Raw genomic sequence first — 20,495 nt, 5'->3', positions numbered from 1 at the left:
CCAATTTATCAAGTGCAACCCTGTAAAAACATTCTCCAAGATCAATCTGTAAGAGTAAATTTCCAGCTCTACTAATTCTTCTTATTTTCCTAGATAATTCTCTACCAATTCTCTGCCAACTATTCGTGTGATAACATTTAGTAAAAGTAGCGAAGTTCAATAAAAATCAGATGATGTTTTTTGCAACTTCTCTAAAAAATACTAATGGTGAAATTAAAGATTAGGAAGAAAAAAAAGTACGGAGTATGTTTCATCAAACGATTTTATTTCGTTAAGGTGGTACCAATGGTATAACCGTATAAAATTATACTATGACATGGAGAAATGGAAAAATTGTATATCGTAGCACTCCAATCATTGAATCATAGTATAGTTTTATGCCACTTCATGCCTTCATGGTATATACCACTTTGATAGTGCTTTACTCACTTGGATTTCACTTATCTTGTGCTTCGTATTATCTTAACTTATTAGTCAAGAATATCTCAAGTGGTTAGAGTTCCCCTCCCGATTACAGATAATTCGGGATCGATTCTCATCACTCGCCTTTGTGGCTCATTGTACGAAGTATTATAACTCTTATTCTTATAAGTACTTCGTATTATCTTATCTTGTGCATGCCCTTATGAGCTTAAGGATGTTTTATGAATGGAGGAACTATGTACTAGTATAACATCTACGTTGTTATGTGCCTTATATCCCGAAAATACCAAATACTACTAACCAATTAATTGGGCCATCATATGATTCCCATAGAATATTCAATTATTCATTAGCCCACTTTCAAATTCCTTCATCCATCCAATATTTGGTTGTCGGGCGTCGGCGCCTCACCTTTCCCACGTGCCTTCAACTACGTCATCCCAACCAATTAAACCATAAACAATTTCCATATAAATAAAACTAAATAAATAAAATTACTTTAATAAAAAAAAAAAAGCTGAAGTGGACAAAGAGATGCCACCAATCTTCCAACATCAACAACAAATCACCTCTTTCATCCTCCATTAATTTCCCCAAACTTCCTTCCGTCGTACCAACCACCGTACACGGAGGAGAGAGAAAATTCTCCGATCAAATCAATCGATCCAATCAATAGTTAACAATCGAATAATTATTATTATTAATTCAGCAATTCAATTCGAATTTCTCATTGATCGATTGATTGTTCAACAATGGCGTTAAACATGAAAACCCTAACACAAGCATTAGCGAAAACAGCAGCAGTAATCGAGAAAACAGTTTCAACAACCGTACAAGAAGTTACAGGTCCAAAACCCTTACAAGATTACGAATTAGTCGATCCGATTGGATCAGCGGGTCCTGCTCTTGCTTGGAAATTGTACTCTGCCAAACCTAGTGGATCTTCTACTGTTGGGTCGCAGTATTCCGCGTTTGTGTTTGGTTGCTTGATAAAAGGGCGCTTACTGAGGCTCGAACCCGGGCTGGCTTGTCGAAGGCGGCCGAGGATTCGTTTTTGGATGTTTTGAGGAATGATGCGGGGAGGTTGGTTAGAATTCGGCATCCTGGCGTTGTGCATGTGGTGCAGGCGCTTGATGAGACTAAGAATGCAATGGCATTTGTGACTGAGCCGCTTTTTGCTTCTGTTGCTAATGTTCTTGGGGATTTGCATAATGTTGGGAATGTTTCTAAGGAGCTTAAGAGTGCTATGGTATGGTAAAGGTTTTTAATTTATTAATGTGAATTAATGTTTTTTTATTTTTATTTTTTATTGTTGGGAGTTGAATTGTGATTTAATTTTTGGTTTTTTGATGTAGTTTTTGTACATGTTTGTTTGGGAATTGTGTAGGAGATGGGGTTGCTGGAAGTCAAACATGGGTTGCTTCAAGTTGCGGAATCGTTGGATTTTCTTCATAATAATGCCCGTCTTGTTCACAGAGCGATTTCTCCTGAGGTTGGTTACCCTTATGATCAACTTTCTTTTGTGTTCCACGATGATTATATTTGTGATGATCAATTGCAATGTGTAACTAGTATGTTGCCATATCGATTACTTTGATGAAGTAACAGTTATGTTTGTTTATGTCATTGTGTGTTGCACAAGGGGTTTGCTGATTGTTGAAGTAGTGGAATTTTTTTTATGGAGTGATTAGTGATTGTAAGAAAATTGAGATGACCACCTTCAAGAAGCAACGAATGTTGTGTTAGTTTTTGTTTTAAATTAGTTGTTGAACAAGTAGGAAATACATTTCCTAGTGACTTGCAATTGTGAGATTTACCTAAATGGTTGAACACCAGAAGACACAATTTTTGTTACCTGTTATTGTAGCTGATGGATAGAGAGAATCAAGATGTTCACTCTGAGAAGAAAATTTAATATCTTGTGTGAGTGGATTGTTTTTTTCTCAGTATTATATTAGGGGTTTCATAATTACTATATCATCCTTCTGATGCACTGATTTTCTCTTACCATAACCATGTCCCTTAAATTCACCTATAATAGCTAGGGATGTCTTTGGTTTGATATATATATTAGAAACAATTCTGAACTATGTATGACATGAATGGGTAGTTTTTGAATCAGTCAAGAGACCTTTTTGTTAGCTTTTATGTCATATGCTTTGTGTGTGGTATGATTGAAAAGTCGTATGTTTTCCATTCTGAACTTGTGAAACTCCTATAGTCCTATGGCTTTAGCACATTGATTTAAGGTTGTGGAGAGAGTGTGGTTTGGCTTCCATCTTGATGCCGTCTCAGCATCTGCATTTTTTTACGTTGCTTCTGGCTTTAAGTAGGAAAAATTTATGTCTTCCACATGTTTGGCGTTTTTGGTGGATGAAACTAAAGATGGGGTTAATGCCAAATTGGAGCAATGGAGACTAAGGTTGGAAATAAGAGGTTTAAGCTAAGTCGGAGTAAGGCTAAATATTTGGTATATCGCTTTGGTACACAGTGGGGGACAGGTGATAATGTAGTGAATTTGGACAGACATGATTTGATCATGAGTGAGTGTTTTAAATATCTTGGGTTGATAATCCAAACATTTAGATGTGACCCACAAGATTAAGTCGGGGTGGCTTAAATGGAGAGCGGCCATGGGAGTGTTATGTGACCCAAGCATTACTTTACAATTAAAGGGGAAATTTTATAGGACTGCCATAAGACCACTGTTGCTTTATGGCACAAAATGTTAAGCTTCTAAGAAGGAGCACATTAAAAAGATGAAAGTTACGGAAATGCGAATGTTAAGATGGATTTGCAGGAACACTCTAAGAGATAAAATTAGAAATGAAGTTATTCGTAAGTATGTGAGTGGTGCAGGCATTGTAGAGAAACTAAGGGAAATTTGCCTGGGTTGGTTCGGGCATGTAAAACGAAGACCCCAAGGTACTCTGGTACGAAGAGTGGAAGAGTGAGTTTATGGAGAGCTTAAACAAAGTAGAGGGAGACCGAAAATAACTTGGTTGGGACTTGGAAGGAGTTAGGAAGGATATGAAGCAAATGGTTTTCCATGAGGATGAGGTATTTGATCGTAGGGGATGGAGGGAGGAAGATTTTTGTGGATGAATATACGAAATAATCACTTTTGATTCATGTAGCCGACCCCACTCATGGGATTAAGGCTTTGATTGACATGTATAGCGTTTCTGTTCTGCATAAATGATAGAACATTTTGGAGTAGGGTTCCCGTTGGGTTGTTTTGTCAGATTGAGTTGTGTTCGTGTGCATTTGTCCTGATGTTTTTTTTCCTTAGTGGATATTCTGCAAATTACATCGTTTGATCTTTTTTTTGATTGACACCCGTCTAATTTCTATAGGACTCCTCATCTCTTCTACCTGTCATGTTAATTTCTCTGTTCATTTGGAGTTCATTTCACATATACTGATATCTGGAAAAGGTTATTCTAAAATATGGATAGTTTATGATTGAGTTCCTTGGATGCCGTCAGATACGTCAGATTACATTCCAGGCCTTTTAGTGAAATACACGTAAGGTCAAATTATTATAGGAGATCAAAACTTGTTGCAATAAGTTATGGAATTTTTGTTTCCTTTTTTTTAGATGAAAGAGTTATCTATACTAATATTTAATAACAGGAAAGCTTAAAGGAAATGTAGAGTGCCACGTGTCATTTTTGTTTTTAAATTTTTACAATTTTTTTAAATATATGCCTTTTCATCCTAATGTCCAGTTTATTCCCAAATGACGCTTCATTCCTCTTAAATTCTTACCAAACAATTAGTTTATTCTTTCATAGGTCATACATACAAAAACTAACTTTTATGCGATGATTCATATGAAAACTAACTTTTTATTCCCAAATGATTCAATCCAAGCTCAATCTAAATATGCAATATAACAAGATAAACAACCCTTAAATAGGAAAAAAAAAAAAAATTGATTGAAAATTATAAACGTATATTTTCATTTAAATTAAATATTAGAGCAATCCAGATATACAGTAAAATAATTCTTTAATAACAAAAAAAAAAAAAAAAGACATTTTATCAACAAATTTGACCCGTGCATGGCACGGGCTAAATACTAGTTATCTTATCAACTTGTATCATTTTCTAAAGCTGTTTACTGTTGCAGAGTGTCTTAATTACTGCTAGTGGAGCCTGGAAGCTTGGTGGTTTTGGTTTTGCAGTTTCCACTGATCAGGCATCTGGAGCTTCATTAAGTGCGCAGGCATTCCACTATGCTGTAAGTTATTCTTTTGCGTCTATTGACGTGTTGGAATCTAAACATTTTTCCTTGAAAGATCACAGATGTAATATCTTTGGCTACATTTTTTTGGCTGTGCCTACCCCATTTTGTGCTATGAACACTTATCAATGGGTTGATTTGCAGGAATATGACGAGGAGGATTCTATACTTCCGCTCCAACCCTCTCTTAACTATACTGCCCCTGAGCTGGTTCGCAGTAAAGAATCTTCAGGTGGTTGTTCGTCAGATATATTCAGTTTTGGATGCCTTGCCTATCACTTGATTGCTCGTAAGCCTTTATTGGACTGCCACAACAATGTCAAGATGGTATCTCATTAAATTGTAACTTGAGATATGAAATATTGATGTTGTTTTTTTATTTTTGTGTGTGTGTGTGTGTGTTCTGACTCTTTTTATGACCAGCAAGGTTATAATTTTGTATGCATTCATTGATGGATTAATCTTGTAAAGTAGTTTAAGAGTCATCCCCTACTATATCTCAAATTGCTCTGTACCTTTGTTGGATAGTTCCCTTTAATTTATACTTCATACTTTTTGAATAGGGGATGGAGTTAGGAAGGTGTAGGAGCTGATAAAAGAGAATAAAAGCAAGAACCAAGAATTTTACTTACAATCTTAAATTTTGTTGTTGCTTTTCTTCTGTCTTCGCCTGAAGCTCTGAAACATCTGTTATTGAGGAGTACCTGTTTTTGCCCTTATAGATTTGAATTTATTCGACCAGTTTTTTCTTTACATATACTAAAAGGTTTAAGGTTTTTTCCATATTGTTCACCTGTGTCATATAGATGTTTTAGACATTTGGGCAGATAATTCGATCAAAGATGCCCTCTGATGGATCTTTATATAGACCACTTCTTAATTAATCTATTTATTTTAGTTATTTCTTCTCAGGCCATTTTTCCTGTGTATTGGAATTGCTTTGATCAATGATGTTTAGTATGTCTATCATTCTGAATAGTCGTTCTTTTTTGACAGTACATGAATACGCTGAACTATTTAACCAGTGAAACATTCTCATCCATCCCAGCAGAGTTGGTTCCTGACCTACAAAGGATGCTTTCATCCAATGAGTCTATGAGACCTTCGGCTATGGGTTTTACAGGTACTGGGTGTACTCCTTTTATTGGATTATTAGTCCTGGTATATGCTTTCTTTTTCTTTTCTTCTTCTTTTTTTTTAATTTTTATTATTATTATTATTTTTTTTTTTTTTTTTTTTTTTTTTTTGGCTCCTTAACTGCTTGCACAAAGATTCTACTCCTTGCTTTTCTTTTTACGAGGTATATTAGCCAAAAATTTGTTGCAAAGCACAAGTCAGTCTACATTACCACAACATATTAATATTTGTTGTTCCTTTTTAGGATGTCCATAAAAGGTGTTAAAAAATCGTTCTGTTACTTTAATTAGAATTACTTGCCTCATGTGAATTGGACCCCTCCCCTAACTCTCTTTCTTACACATTCTTAACCTATCCTACTAAATTCCTTGATATGCATGCCAAAGCTTAACAGGAAGATTTTTCATGGATGGAGGGAGTAGCTGAAAACTAGTATCTCTATAGTTTTGCTTTTCTACGTATTTCAAAAGTTTTACTCTTCCATTGATTTTCGGTAGTCAAGTGAATTTTATCTGTCAGGCTTTGTCAAAGACATGAATTTAAATAATAGGCTTCCCATTATATGCAATAATGATATGTCCTTAGCTCTCATAATTTGTCGAAGACCAAAATTAGATTCATTTTTCTGTTTGGGGCAGGACTCTTGCATAAGTTCTCATTAAAGAGCTGTATATACTTGTAAGATAGTTGTATGCTTTATCCTTTTTTTTTTTTTACCTACCACTTCTCTGAAAGGATCTCTGTATGTCCAGTCCTAATATTGATATTCCCCTTGGCTACAGAAGATTGCACCATTCCTTTTTGTTTTTTCTGCACCATTCCACAACTTCCTCTCTACTTTATCTCCTACCCCTGTATGCGAAGTGAAAAAATGTTGATTTTGTTTCTTGTAGTTAAAATGTTGATTTTGTTTGAAGTGTCATGATGAGTGGCTGCTCCATATTGTCATAGTGGTATTGTTATTGTGAATTAATGGAAGTTATTTATCTTTCAAATCTATTGGAGGTTCATCTTTCTTTCGAGATGATACAAGACTGCGGGCGCTTCGCTTCTTAGACCACTTGCTTGTAAGAATCATCGGTTTTTCCCCTCAGCTTTGCAGGTTCACCTTAATTGCCTTAATAAGATTTTTGATTAAAAACAAAAAAAATGGTGCGTTTTGCAGGAGCGAGATAACATGCAGAAGACTGAGTTTTTGAAAGCATTGTCGGATATGTGGAAGGACTTTGACTCAAGAGTGTTGCAGTATAAGGTCTGACTTTCTTTACTGCTGCATTTAAGCTTTTTAGATTTCACATATTGCTGACATCCAGCTGACTTTCCCATGCTATGCAAATCCCTTGGAATCTGATATACCTTTTTACTCTGCTCCGTGCAGGTTCTTCCGCCTCTTTGCGCTGAACTTCGCAATGTCGTAATGCAACCAATGATATTGCCGATGGTCCTTATGATAGCTGAGTCTCAGGTACAGACATTATTGCTTGACTGGTTGGTTTTATCACAATGGATCTAGATTGTTGCCATTGTTTTGCCTTGTTTAGTATTATCAGTTCTGCAAGCTTTGAGCAAGTTTTGACCTTGTAATGCTATAATAATTATGTGATTGGTGTTGTGGTGGTGTCTGTATGGTGGATACCAGCGAGTATCTGAACTTTGAAGTGACTTTTGATGTATGCTTCTATCTTTATGGTTTTTCTTTGCTGATAATATTGTTGAGCAATGAAAGGATACTTATTTTCTATTACTGCTCTTCGCCATGTTTTCTAACTGGAATACCACACATATAATTATTTCAACTTTTATGCAGGACAAACAAGAATTTGGGCTATCAACCTTGCCAGCTCTTGTTCCAGTCTTAAGTTCTGCTTCTGGTGATACACTGTTGCTGCTTGTGAAGCATGCTGAACTGATTATAAACAAGGTGATACAGCTAGCCTAATTTATTTGTTGGTCCTTTTGCTTCCTTGTCCTGCTATCAAGATGCCTATGATTGGTAGTTTTCATATGCTCCTCGATATTCCTTGGCAAGTTATATGAAATTCTGTGCTTCTCTTTGAATCAAAGGGGGTACGGATGGGTTACTTTGGCCGAAAGCTACCCTGGTGTTACAAAGTTGAAGCATATGCCGTATAGTTAGCAATTGCCAGACTTTACTTTGTTGCACTTTAGTTGACAACTGTATGCTATCTCACAACAGATCTCCACCATAGCAGTGACTAGGGAAATAAAATTGCTACTGATTTTAATACTTTCTAGCATGCTGGTGGTTTTTAAGTATAGAATATGCAGTTTGGGAATTGGGAGTGGAATTCTGGATGGAGAGTTTTATGATTCCAAGTCTTGTGTAAGGCATATTAAAGTCGGGGGTACATTAGTTAAATATATGTCCATTAGTGGCAATTTTGGTCATATTGGCTGAGTGGCTTATTCCCTGCCCATTTGCTTACTTCCTGTCTATTTTGGTCAAATTGTGCATATAAACCCATTTATTTTTGAGGGCATTTTGGAAGTAAAAGTTGGAGTTGTTGGGGGGGAGTGGGAATGGGGAATTGTAATTGTTTTCCCCTAGTAATTTATTCTCATATGATTTGTGTGCTGCTTTAGATTGGAATAAGGACTATTTTTTATAGATTGGAATAAGCGGTCTTAAAGTTTATCGTTATTTGTATATTTATTTAAAAAAAAGGACTGGGGAGATTTAAAAGAAGAATTAGGCTAAGGCCCTGTTCTAATTCAATCGATTCTATTGGAATCTAATAACTTATTGAAACTGATTTTCTGTTGTTTATTTTCTAATGTACCAGATGTTACGAACCAAAACTGAATTTTACTGGTAAATAAAATTTATTTTTACTGATGGAACTTATTTTTATTGATTGAAACTTATTGTTACCGATTGAAAATTGTTATAACTGATTGCAATTTATTTTTATTGAGCCTTTTTTTTTTCTTATATAATAAATTAAGGTGAAGATTTTTAAGAGAGCAGGGCCTAATTTGTGAGGGCACCTTGTCCTCTTGCTGTATTCTTCGTTCTGAGCTGTAATAATTGTAAAAATTTAGCTCGTTTGTATCCTTGTTAATAGCATATTTCTCAAGGGGAGATAATGTCACTTGTGAGACTTTTTTATTTTTAATCCCCCTCTTGCTTTCTCCCTGTAATCTATTGTCTGCATCAGCAGCAGCAACCTCTAAATCCATCATACCATAACCCATGAACCGTCTACGGTGATGTGGTTGAAAATAATAGAGATGGAGTAGTTAATTTGGTAGTACCCAATTCCTGTCTAAACATTATTATCCTTTCTCTTATCTGGGTAACATAATGGTGGGTTATTCTCAATCCCATATACCTCTTTTCATGCACTCCTTATCCCATGAATAAAACTTTGGAGCAGTGATTTTGGAAATTCATTGCCAATCTTCTACCATGAATTTCTATGAATCCAACATCCCTTATTTATGTTTAATTCCTTGAAGCATATGTGAAGCTGATGTAAATTAAGATTTTGATAGTCAAATTGCCATTCCCGCAATTCTGTTCTCATGAAACAAGTGTCCCTTTCTAGCTTTTTGGGTGAAATAGCTCTTTGTACTTTGAATTAGGATGCAAAGTTGTGAAAGAGAGTATGCCATATCAGTATAATTGCGTTATCACAAGCAGTAATAATAACTTGGTGTAGCTCATGCATTTCAGAGCGTATTAGAATTCAGATTATAATACAAATTAGGTAGCACCCAAGCCATGCTTTGCTTTATTTTTAATTATTTTTTGGTCTTAAAATAAAGCTTATTTCAATGGATGTTTATTTATTTATTTATTATTCTTAATGCCCAATAAGACTCATGTTTACATCCCAAAGCAAGTCATTTCATTAATTTTGCTATGGTTAGGGGGTAACTTTCGGAGGGAAACCTGCTTTTGTGGCTTTGGATTTAGTATATTATATATTGATGGGTACTCTTTCTTTACAGTGCTTTTGTCTTACGTTTCAGTCTTTTAAAAGTACTCCCTTTCCCTTTACTGTTCGCGATAGGATTTGCACTAATTTGAAGGCTAGAGGTGAGACTCGTGTGTGTGAAATATTTGAGCTGGATAGTGGGGGGAATGTGGCATTCTTAAGATGAGAGTATAGCTTTATTTGAAATGGTGTCCATTAGGGTAATATGATGAGGGGGCATAATCAAAGTGCTTGTAACTAATGTAATTGTAGTAACTTAAGAATAGTGATTTACATGATGCTCTAATGAATTAGTAGTCATGCATTTCGGTGCCAAATCTCAAGGGTATCGGATCAGAAAGGATAAAGGGAGTATTACCCAGGAAGAGAAATGAGGAAGGACATGTTACATAGAGGAATTGTAGAACTTTTTACCTTCAGAATTGAAAAACATGGATGGAGTATACGTAGGATCATCTAGAAATAGGTTAGTTCAAAAACAAAAATTAAGAAGTCTTAGAGCCAAATCTTGTGCTAACAGCATAAGTTGGTGTGTATCTTTGCACAGTGTGATCTTAAGCTTTTAGGTGCTTGGATGTCATTCCCTGTTAAATGTCTTCTTTTACATTAAAGCAAGCATTATACATGCCTAGGATGTTTAGGAAATAGTGGTGTTTGTGGTATACTGGTATCATTGCTCTCTTTCATTTTATTTTTTTGGTCGTGGGGAGCATGTGACTTCTATTTTGCTAATTTAGGCCCTTATAAGTGAACTTAAGGGCCACATAGATCTGAATGCATTTATTGTGTGGATGATTATTGTTCAGTTAGGACTATTGAAGGCCTGGACGATGAAAATTGCGTACATGCCTGGGATTATGATTTATTTTTCCTGATGCTGTCTCGCTGTTATAAATGTCATCTGATTTTCGGCATTTACTTTAGTTATGTGCATTATTTATGTGCTTAGACTTTATGCCTGCTACTGACCTTTTTTTTTTTTTTTTTTTTTTCCAAAAATCATTCAGAGTAATCATGAAGATCTAGTCTCACGCGTTCTTCCCATGCTTGTTCGTGCTTATGATGACACTGATCCCCGCATACAAGAGGAAGTTCTGAAAAGGACACTTTCTCTGACAAAGCTTCTGGATCCTCAGGTTTGAGTCAAGTTTTTTTTTTTTTTTTTTTTTTTTTTTTTTTTTTTGGGAGATGATTTTAAATAGGAAAAGGTTAAAGATTAATATGAGAGGATAGGCATTTTGCTATGTGATAGATTTATTAACTTGTGGGGCACTTTCTATAATAGACTTTTATCTCCGGGATAAGTGGGCTAGTAGATTATTTTTCTGTATCCAAGAATTATATTGTATTTTGGTTGCTTAGCATACCTCTTATAATATTTTCCTGCTTCTCATCGGTGCAGTTAGTGAAGCAAGCAATAGTTACTCGTGTACATGGCCTGGCTCTCAAGACTACTGTTGCTGCTGTAAGTAACTTCATCTTCTCCTCTATATATGTGGTTTATCGTGTCAGTATCTTATTGTGCTTTAGATGTCATTAGTAGATGCTGGAGTGTCAAAAGATTGGCAGTATTTGAGTACTAATAAGATGACATGCTGTGGCAGCTAATAGGAGTATTAATTGTTGCTAATTGGCATATAGTGGAATGAAAAGATTAGCATGAAGTACACTGACTCTTTGATATGTGAACTTACTCCTAATTTTCTCATAGAAGACATCATATCGCTTAGAAGGGCACTGTAATAATTTGGAACTCCCGCTCAATGTCATTACACTTTCCGTATGTTACAGATTATTGGCTGTCTCTTGGACTTTGAACTCTGGCTATATTGACTGTACTTACTCATTGTTTTGGAAAATGATGCTAGTAACCCATGAAATCATCAATAGCACACTGACAAAATCGGTTTCTTATCCATCCTGCTGGGGACAATGAGGTCCTTCTTAGTGCCCTGAGACTTTTTATAATAATTTGCTTTAGGAAATGATCTATATAGTAGTTTTTTGTGGCAATAATTTCACTGAAACCAGTAGAGATTAAACATTGGCGTATGAATTTGTATGTAGTACAGCTTAGCTTGATAACCTCCAACATCCAATTGATGTGAGATATTTTGTTAAATTGTTTTCTCATGTCTCCAGCATCTGTTGTGATTTCACCTTTGGATTTTGTGCAGTTATATTTGCTAAATTTGTTTCTGATGGGCAGGTGAGAGTGAATGCTTTGCTATGCTTAGGGGAGTTGATTCACACGCTCGATAAAAATTCTGTCATAGAAATATTACAAACTATTCAACGTTGCACAGCTGTTGACCGTTCTCAGCCAACTCTTATGTGTACTCTTTCGGTTGCTAACTCTATCTTGAAACAGGTACAAAATCAGTATTATTGTCATTCTGAAGATGCTTTATGCTCACTAATAAATCCATATTAGAAGTTGGAACTAATTCTTATCTCTGGCTTCCTTCTGGCTATCTTCATTCTTTAGTATGGAACAGAGTTTGTGGCAGAACATGTTCTCCCTCTACTTACTCCTCTTCTAATCGCTCAGCAATTGAATGTCCAGCAGTTTGCAAAATATATGGCCTTTGTCAAGGACATTTTAAGGTAAATTTATTATGTGCTTCTTTAATGCATATTGCTATTTACACTTTATAGAGATGGCCAATGGAGGCAAAGATTGTCATTTGGTTATCTGGGATTGGTCTAATTACAGGAAAATAGAGGAGAAAAGAGGAGTATCTGTGTCTGACTCTGGCATTCATGAGGTTAAATCATCTCCTGCACTAGGATCTATGACGGCACCACCTAAAAAAATGAATGGAACACTGTCTGACACAGCTGTGAAGAAGGGGCAATCATGGGATGAAGACTGGCCTGTCACAAAGAAATCGGACACATCTAGCCAATTTCATCCAACAAATATATCATCTTCAATGAAGCCTGTTGATGAGAATTGTTTGACGAATGGTGTTTCCATGCAATCCCATTCATCCGTGTTACCTTCTGTTTCTGATTCACAACTGATGAATTCTTGCCCGTCTATTGATATTGAGTGGCCACCTCGTACAGCTGGTGTAACCTCTCTAACAAGTAATAATGAGATGCAAAATCAGGGATCATCTAATGCAGGTTTTGATGAAATTGACCCCTTTGCTGACTGGCCCCCTAGACCTACTGGTTCTGGAATTTCAAACAACGGAATTTCAGGACTATCCACTAACAAGCTTGCTTCCAGCTATAGCACAGGCTCTTCAAACAGCACAACTCCCCAGAACATCAATTTCTCAAGCTGGGCTTCTAGTACTCCAAGTTCTATTGAGCCATCAAAACAATATCAGGGAGTTTCAGGATTGAACGGGTTGGCTTTTGATAACGGGCTAGGATATGGGCAGCCATTAGGTGCTCTGAAACAAAATCATGGCAGTTCTAATTCAGGGAATTCGAAAGATCTTGGTTCCATTTTCTCATCTCCCAAAACTGACCATAATGCCCTTAGACTGGCTCCACCACCCTCCACTGCTGTTGGTAGAGGGAGGGGTAGAGGCAGAGGAGCTCATGGTCATTCTTCTGGCATGGCTACTGGTACACGTAAGCCAGCTTCTGAGCAGCCACCACTTATGGATTTGCTATAAAGGATTGTATCCATGGTTCGTATGTAATGAACAGGGTAATGTCAAAGATAACAAGTTGAGTATTAGTGATGTCGATGGGTATATATATGCCTGGATTTCAATTCAGTGCTTCGATGATGATTTTCGGACTCATACAGCTGGGACATTGTGCCAGCCAGGCAGCCATGGAATGATATATGCTTGTTGCTTCCTTTGTATCACTTGTAGAATTTTGTAACGAAAATCTTACATATTTATTTTGTGCCATTTGATTTCATTTTTCCCCTTTAGAATATTTTTTGGATGGCCAGCCTTTGTACACATAATGACGTTGCAACATCCTGAAATAGAAACATAGTGAGGATTTTTATTTTCTTTTTGTATAAGAGAATGTTAAATAGTCTTGTAGCAAACAAATAATGAGATTGTTACCACTTGGTTGAATGACACTACCTATTTTACTTATAATAGTAGTCAAATGCAAGTTTGGGCACTAGTCGCTAGATGCCGACCTTTCTCCTCTTGAATCTTAACACGTATACTCTTTGTTTCAGAATAATTGACACATTCAAATTTTACACACATGTCGATACACTAAATTGATCTTATTTTTATATAATTGAATATGAATAAAAATTATTATTATAAAAAAAAAAAATCTATATTATGATAATTTATATTAATACCTATCAAACAACATATCTTATGATATAAGAATTATTAACGATGTCTAAAAGAGATGATAATTTCCTAATATAACTTAGCATTTACCACCCTTAATAACAAAACTGCAAATAGTGATGCATGTAACAAACAAGTTAAGCACCATTTTAAGAAGATATTCCTAAAAGGTGGATTATTTTGTTATTTTTCCTATTCTTTATTATAACTTTATATGTAGTCAGCTTATACGTTAATGTTTATATATAAACTTCATATTAAAAATGACTATTACATTAATGATTCATCAAAATAAAAACATATCATTTGAAACTTTAGATTTAAAATGAGTAATTTTAGTACTCCTATGTTAACATAAGTATACTATTAATATATATTAAATACAAACTAAATATCACAATTAATCAAACAACCTTTTTTAATTGAATAAAGGTTTTATGGGAAAAATACAAGCTTATCTTCGTGATAAACAAATTGTGTTTATCATGAGGGTATAATTGTCAATTTATATACTTAAATCTGGGTAGCCTTGTCATTTCAACAATAAGGAAAGTTAACAGCGTTAACTTCGTGAAAAACGCCGTTAATGGTGGAAAACCTTCAATAGAAATTTTAGAAGCTTCAATGGAAAAAGTGGAACTCAAAATTAGCTTTAATGGAGGAGGATAACACCCTTACCCTTAGGGGTTCACCATGCCCTTAATTTCACCCTTTTTCATAGGGTTTTCGTTTAATTTGGCGGCAAAGCCGCCGGAGATGGTGGTGTTGGTGGAAGGGATGGAGATCGCGGAAGGAAAAGAAGATGGAGGAAGAAGGAGAAGTCAATTTCAATGGAGGAAGCAAGAGGATGAAGGAAGAAGAAGGAGAATGAAGGATGAAGTTGGGTAACGTCGTTAATTTTACAAGTTGAAGAAATGGACAGTTGGAAGCAACTCAGTCAAAGAAAGTATTATTTTAATCAATCTATACAATTTCCAAGACAAGATAAACATCTCAGGTTTATTATAAAGATAAGTTGGGACTCCCCGGTTTTATGAAACATTGCACGACATTTAATGTGCAATAATGAACGATTGATAATAGTAGCACCACATTATGGTTCATTATTACGAATACTACTTCTTTTGGCAAATATCTTGGCATTATTATCTCTCACAAACATTTGAGTCTTAAGGATTACTTTCCCTTACTTGATAAGACTTGTTCTAAAATAAAAAATTGGCAAGCTAAACTTTTAAATATGGCCGGCAGATGCACTCTCATTAAATCCGTTTTAAACTCTTACCCGATTATGCTATGCAAACTAACATTCTTCCTTGTAGTGTTCTCAAGGACCTTCAGAAAAATTGTAAACGGTTCCTTTGGAATCGTGTCAATCGTTCTAGATATATCCCGAGAACCAATTGGAATGTGATTTGTGATCCTATGGCCAAGGGTGGTCTGGGTATTAGGGATCTAAAGAGATGGAACCTTTCCTTTATGGCTAAATTGGGTTGGAAAATTCTAACTCAACCCCATAAATTATGGGTCCAAATTCTAACTAAGAAATATCTAAAATATTCGAATTTTATGGATTACAACGTTAAAATTTCGGACTCTACTATTTGGAAGGACATTCTTTCTGGAAGACCCTTGCTAAAGAAAGGATTCATTATTAATATTGGAAATGGGGATGACACCTCTCTTTGGTATCATCATTGGATAGGAGTATGTCCTATTTATCTCATTCCTAATATTAGAATTCCTGACTCCAAAGGTCATTGGCGTGTTTCTAACATAATAAGAAACAAGAAGTGGTACTTAGATGATGTTTCTCATATTATTCCTCCTTCCCTTTGTTCTTTAATTTTAGTATATCCTATTCCTTCCCTTGTTAATGTCTCTGACAGACCTAAATGGATTCTTGACAAATCTGGGAATTTTACTATCAAATCTGCTTACAACTCTTATAATACTACTTACAACCTCAACACCACTTTTCTGTCTAATTTTTCATGGAAGAACTTGTGGAAAATTAGGGTTCCTTTTAAATACAAAATGCTTCTTTGGAACCTAGTTAGAAACATTCTCCCGGTTGGTACCACCCTTCAAAAAAAAAATAATTTCCTTTAATCCGATGTGTATGAGATGTGAAGCCTCACATGAAAATTTTATCCATGTTTTTAGAGATGGCCCAAATTCTTCTGCTTTTTGTTCTTTGGTTTTCGAAACTTTAGCCCCAACTAATTTTGATTACTGCTCTTTTTTTAAACTCAACTCTATCGGATTGGCTTTCCTTTAACCTTAACTATGGTCACTCTTGGAAAATTATATTTGCTGTTGGTATTTGGCATTTATGGAGAACCAGAAACATGGCTATTTTTGAGAAAAAAATGATGTTTATAAAGTGTACCTTTAATAGATTTTGGGTAGATTACCATTACACTCTTAATTTACAACAGGCTAGCATGCAGTCCTCTTCAGTTTCTATTTCCAGAGTTTGGGCTCCTCCTCACACTTGCTACTTCAAGCTTAATACTGATGGCTCCTGGAAGGGTATTAATGATGCTGGAGGAGGTGGTGTGATAAGATGTGACAAAGGTCTGTGGCAGCTGGGTTTTGCTGCCAGGTACAATGCTATTTCGCCTGCTGCTGCTGAATTACTGGCAATAAAGGATGGCTTACTGGCTGCTTGGGCAAGAGACATCAAGCTTTTAGAACTGGAAACTGACGTAGTAGAGCTAAAAAGGATGCTGGAAGACCCAGATTCCTTCAAGGATCATGACTTAGGGAATATTATTCGTGATGTAGCCTCTCTCATAAGTAGAACCTGGAAGGTTTCTATCTTTCATGCAAGCAGAAATGTTAATCGTGTTGCTGACAAATTAGCTTCCATGGGAAGAAAAATTGTCAACCCAGGACAACCAGTTATGTATCTCTACCCCCCAGCTGAACTCTTTCAAGAGTATGCCTCTGATATCCCTGAGATGGTGGCAACCTAACGCTGTTCTTGCTCCTGCTATTGCGCTCCCTTTCTATTTTGATCTTTCAGTCTTGTATTTACAAGCTTTTGTGTATTGGCGCTTAGCTTTTTATTTTGCTTTAGTCTTTATTTCGGTTTGCTACTTGAAGCATCTATGGTGCTTGATCATCTTAAACATTATGATCTTGTATTTTGCTAATATGGCTGCTGCCATATTTATGTAATATATATGCTTTTCCCTTTTGTGTTAAAAAAGATAATAGTAGCACCACAAACCACTAAACCAAACACTGAATTACATGCAAATGCCTTAGTTGTTTCTCTTTTATTTTTAGCATATCAAGCCACCCTAATTGTATTACATATTATTTATCCGACTCAAATCATATTAATCCCCTCTAGATTTGAATCTTAAAGTTTTGGGTTTAAGATTAATATTTCATATCACAATTCAAGTAAATTTATTTATGTAACTATGATTAGATTTAAACGAATTTTCTCTATTTTGATTTATGATGTACAAAGTTATATATATGGCAGATCTATCGCATATAATATTCTGGTATGTCAAAAATGTTTAAGTAATATAATTGTAAACATGATCCTAATAAATAGTTAATAGAATATGCACTATTCCAGTGCATAATGGTTTAATTCTTTTTCTGATCTAATAAAAAAAATAAAAATAAAATAAAAAAAATTGTTTAGGCGAATTATTGAAACATTTACTCTTACCATAATCTTTAGTTTTGTACAAATTAATCCGGTTACTCAAGATTTTAAAATGTCCTCTTTAATTAATTAATGAAATTCAAGGGGCTTTTATGTTTGAGAAATCTATTTATGTATAAAATTTCAGGTTACATTCATAATCATAAACTAAGCGGTGGAGATATAATTAGTACATTATACTCCATCAGAATCGTGTTTAATCCTCAGGATGAGATCAATATCTATTAATAAAAATCAATGTTTAATTTTTAGGATGCTCTTATTTATAGGCCTCCTTGCTAAGTACCTATATTCTTCTAAAGTCTACTACTACATTATTCTAAAATCGAGCATTCTACGTACACACGAGCCTTCTAGAATTTGCATACAAAAATCTAGTACAAAGGTAAACAAGTTTACGGAATAACCCACACAAATACACAATGCTAGCATGGAAGACTTAGAGTCTTGTTCATGGGCTCGTGGCTAGATAGGCTATATTACAAATCAAAGATTCAATACGGATACGTATTCAAGAGTCGAACATTGTCACATATAGACATATTAAGCCAACATAACTAAAATTAACATGCGACTCCGTAAAACTCAAGGAGTTAATGCAGTGAGTGAAGAGAGGAAAAGCTCGATCATCGAGTTAGCTTTTACAGAGGAATTGAAGATTATTGTGCTTAAACATAAAGCTAGCTCGCTTGCTAGTAATTAACTATTTTGCTTAAAGCCTGACTTAGTGTTTCTACTTTTAATTCTTTATTTACTACGCATTTTTAGTTCCTTCACATGATTCTATATTTTCTAGATAGCCATGCACTATATCTTGGGTTGGTAATTTGGTGATCTTGCCCCTATTTCTTGGGCACTTGCCTAAAACTCCTAATAAGTTAGCTAAGTAGTGTATTTGGTGATCTATATAGAAATAGTAAGGGTCGATGTCTAGTCGTGGTCTTTCTCCTTATCATCACAAATAATTCTAGAAATTATATAAATAAATGAATGATATTTCATTGCGGGACAAAGTACAATTTGGATGTAACTTTTCAACTAGTTTTTATAGTTGTAAGCCTGTAATGAAGTCAAAACTTTACAAAAGTTAAAAAAAAAAAAAGTTTGACACAGTAATTATAAATCGATGGCAATAAGAAGTATATATATAAAATTTTCATTGGTTCACTTAAAAAAAACCATTAATATGTGTACCATAATAGTTTTTTTTTTTTTAAAAAAAAAAAAATTGCAATATCCTACCAACAAATGCTGCTTTTGTTAGGGTTTTTTTTTTTCTTTCAAAATACGATCTCTTTGAGTAAAAATTATCTTGAATATAACAAGAGGTCAGTATGTGTTTTCTTGTATACATTGAGATTTTTTTTTCCCTTCACGGAGTAAAAATTAAGTAATAGTCAAATTGATTAGTACGTATTCACTATAAATTTTTTTATTAAAATACTTGTGTAGTGCTACAATAATGTGCATGAAAAGACACATAGCATTCATGGACCAAATCTGGCTCCTATCTTCCTAGATCAAAACAAATTCCAAACGTAGCTGAACTAATTTGGAATTTAATAGCATGAATAATTGAATACATTTGAGTATATTTTTCACCTAATCAAAACTATCGTATTACGTCACGAATGATTGTTTTTTGTTTGAGTTAATTTTAATGATATAATCTCCCTTTCCCATTAATTTAGCTTCACATCATAATTCATAAGGTTTAGGTAGTCATCCAGCCTGAGTCTACGCCCTTTGAATTTTCTAGTTTTTGATAGTCAAGACAATAGGTGAACTATAACCCCCCTATTACTATGTACTATGTCGTGCTTGTGCTCCACTTTCGAAATAATTATAAGTCTTGTATATATCACGGATATATGATATATGATATATGGTATATATCATGCTTAGTCACCACAAATCACATAAAAATCAAATGTTACGACGTATTTCTCCATATTATCTTTATAGAGTTGTTATTATAGCGCAATTGTAACAACTAACATTGAGTAATAAAAAAATTGTAATTATAGCGCAAAACATCGAGTTGTTACTTCAATTTAGGGCTAATTAGTTGAGCATAGGGACATGTATCAATGTTTGTGCCTTAATTTAGCTTTGTAGCCTCAGCTACTTAGCTAGTCACCCAATCTAACTTAAAGCCTTGATTTAAAATTTAAAAAAAAAAAAAAAAGATACGGAGTACCAATGTACAACCGGTTGTATGTGTAGTTATCGAATATTTATATATAATTAAAGATACTATTGGTCAAAATTTGACATTAACAAATGTGTCAATCAAATTGGGACATATATTTTAAACAAAAACCAGTACGTAAAAAAGAAATTACTTTCTTATACTTTAAATTATCTGAATTTGTGAGTAATTGATAATAATCCCAACTTTGAAAGATCCCGGTATTTTCTAAGAGAGGTACACAAATTTGGGTGATGACCTAATCTAAGCATGAGGTATGTCGTAGGTGAGTACAATTGTACTATTTTGTCTATGTACATGAATCAACAGAAACGTAATTAAGACAAATAGTATTTTGACTTTTATCAACTTTTATGAATCTTTTGTAGTTAAAACGTAAAAAATAAATTGGCTGCGCGAAAACTTTTTACAAAATCTAATGAGAAGTGAGTTATAATAAAGAAGCTTGAGAAGGTTTCAATTGCAAGGCATGATAACTTTTAGTTATTAGCTCAATTGGAGACTACTTTTAGAACCCATTCTA

General features: G+C 34.7%; 1 protein-coding gene across 1 annotated transcript; it reads left to right on the top strand.

Moving 5' to 3' along the window:
- The first annotated feature begins 651 nt into the window (after nucleotides 1-651).
- LOC110739140 (SCY1-like protein 2) lies at nucleotides 652-13,850 on the top strand. The gene is given in 15 exon segments (XM_021919602.1): nucleotides 652-1,386; nucleotides 1,389-1,672; nucleotides 1,811-1,915; nucleotides 4,559-4,669; nucleotides 4,817-4,999; nucleotides 5,669-5,795; nucleotides 6,815-6,876; nucleotides 6,975-7,061; nucleotides 7,188-7,274; nucleotides 7,617-7,730; nucleotides 10,779-10,907; nucleotides 11,174-11,236; nucleotides 11,981-12,142; nucleotides 12,260-12,378; nucleotides 12,488-13,850. Coding segments are annotated over 15 exon segments (2,763 nt in total). The 5' UTR covers nucleotides 652-1,175; the 3' UTR covers nucleotides 13,407-13,850.
- Nucleotides 13,851-20,495: the final 6,645 nt, after the last annotated feature.

This window comes from Chenopodium quinoa, unplaced genomic scaffold (assembly GCF_001683475.1).
Source record: "Chenopodium quinoa cultivar QQ74 unplaced genomic scaffold, ASM168347v1, whole genome shotgun sequence".
Lineage (NCBI taxonomy): Eukaryota > Viridiplantae > Streptophyta > Magnoliopsida > Caryophyllales > Amaranthaceae > Chenopodium > Chenopodium quinoa.
Note: the sequence above shows the minus strand (reverse complement) of the source record. Positions and strands in the feature narration are given on the sequence as shown.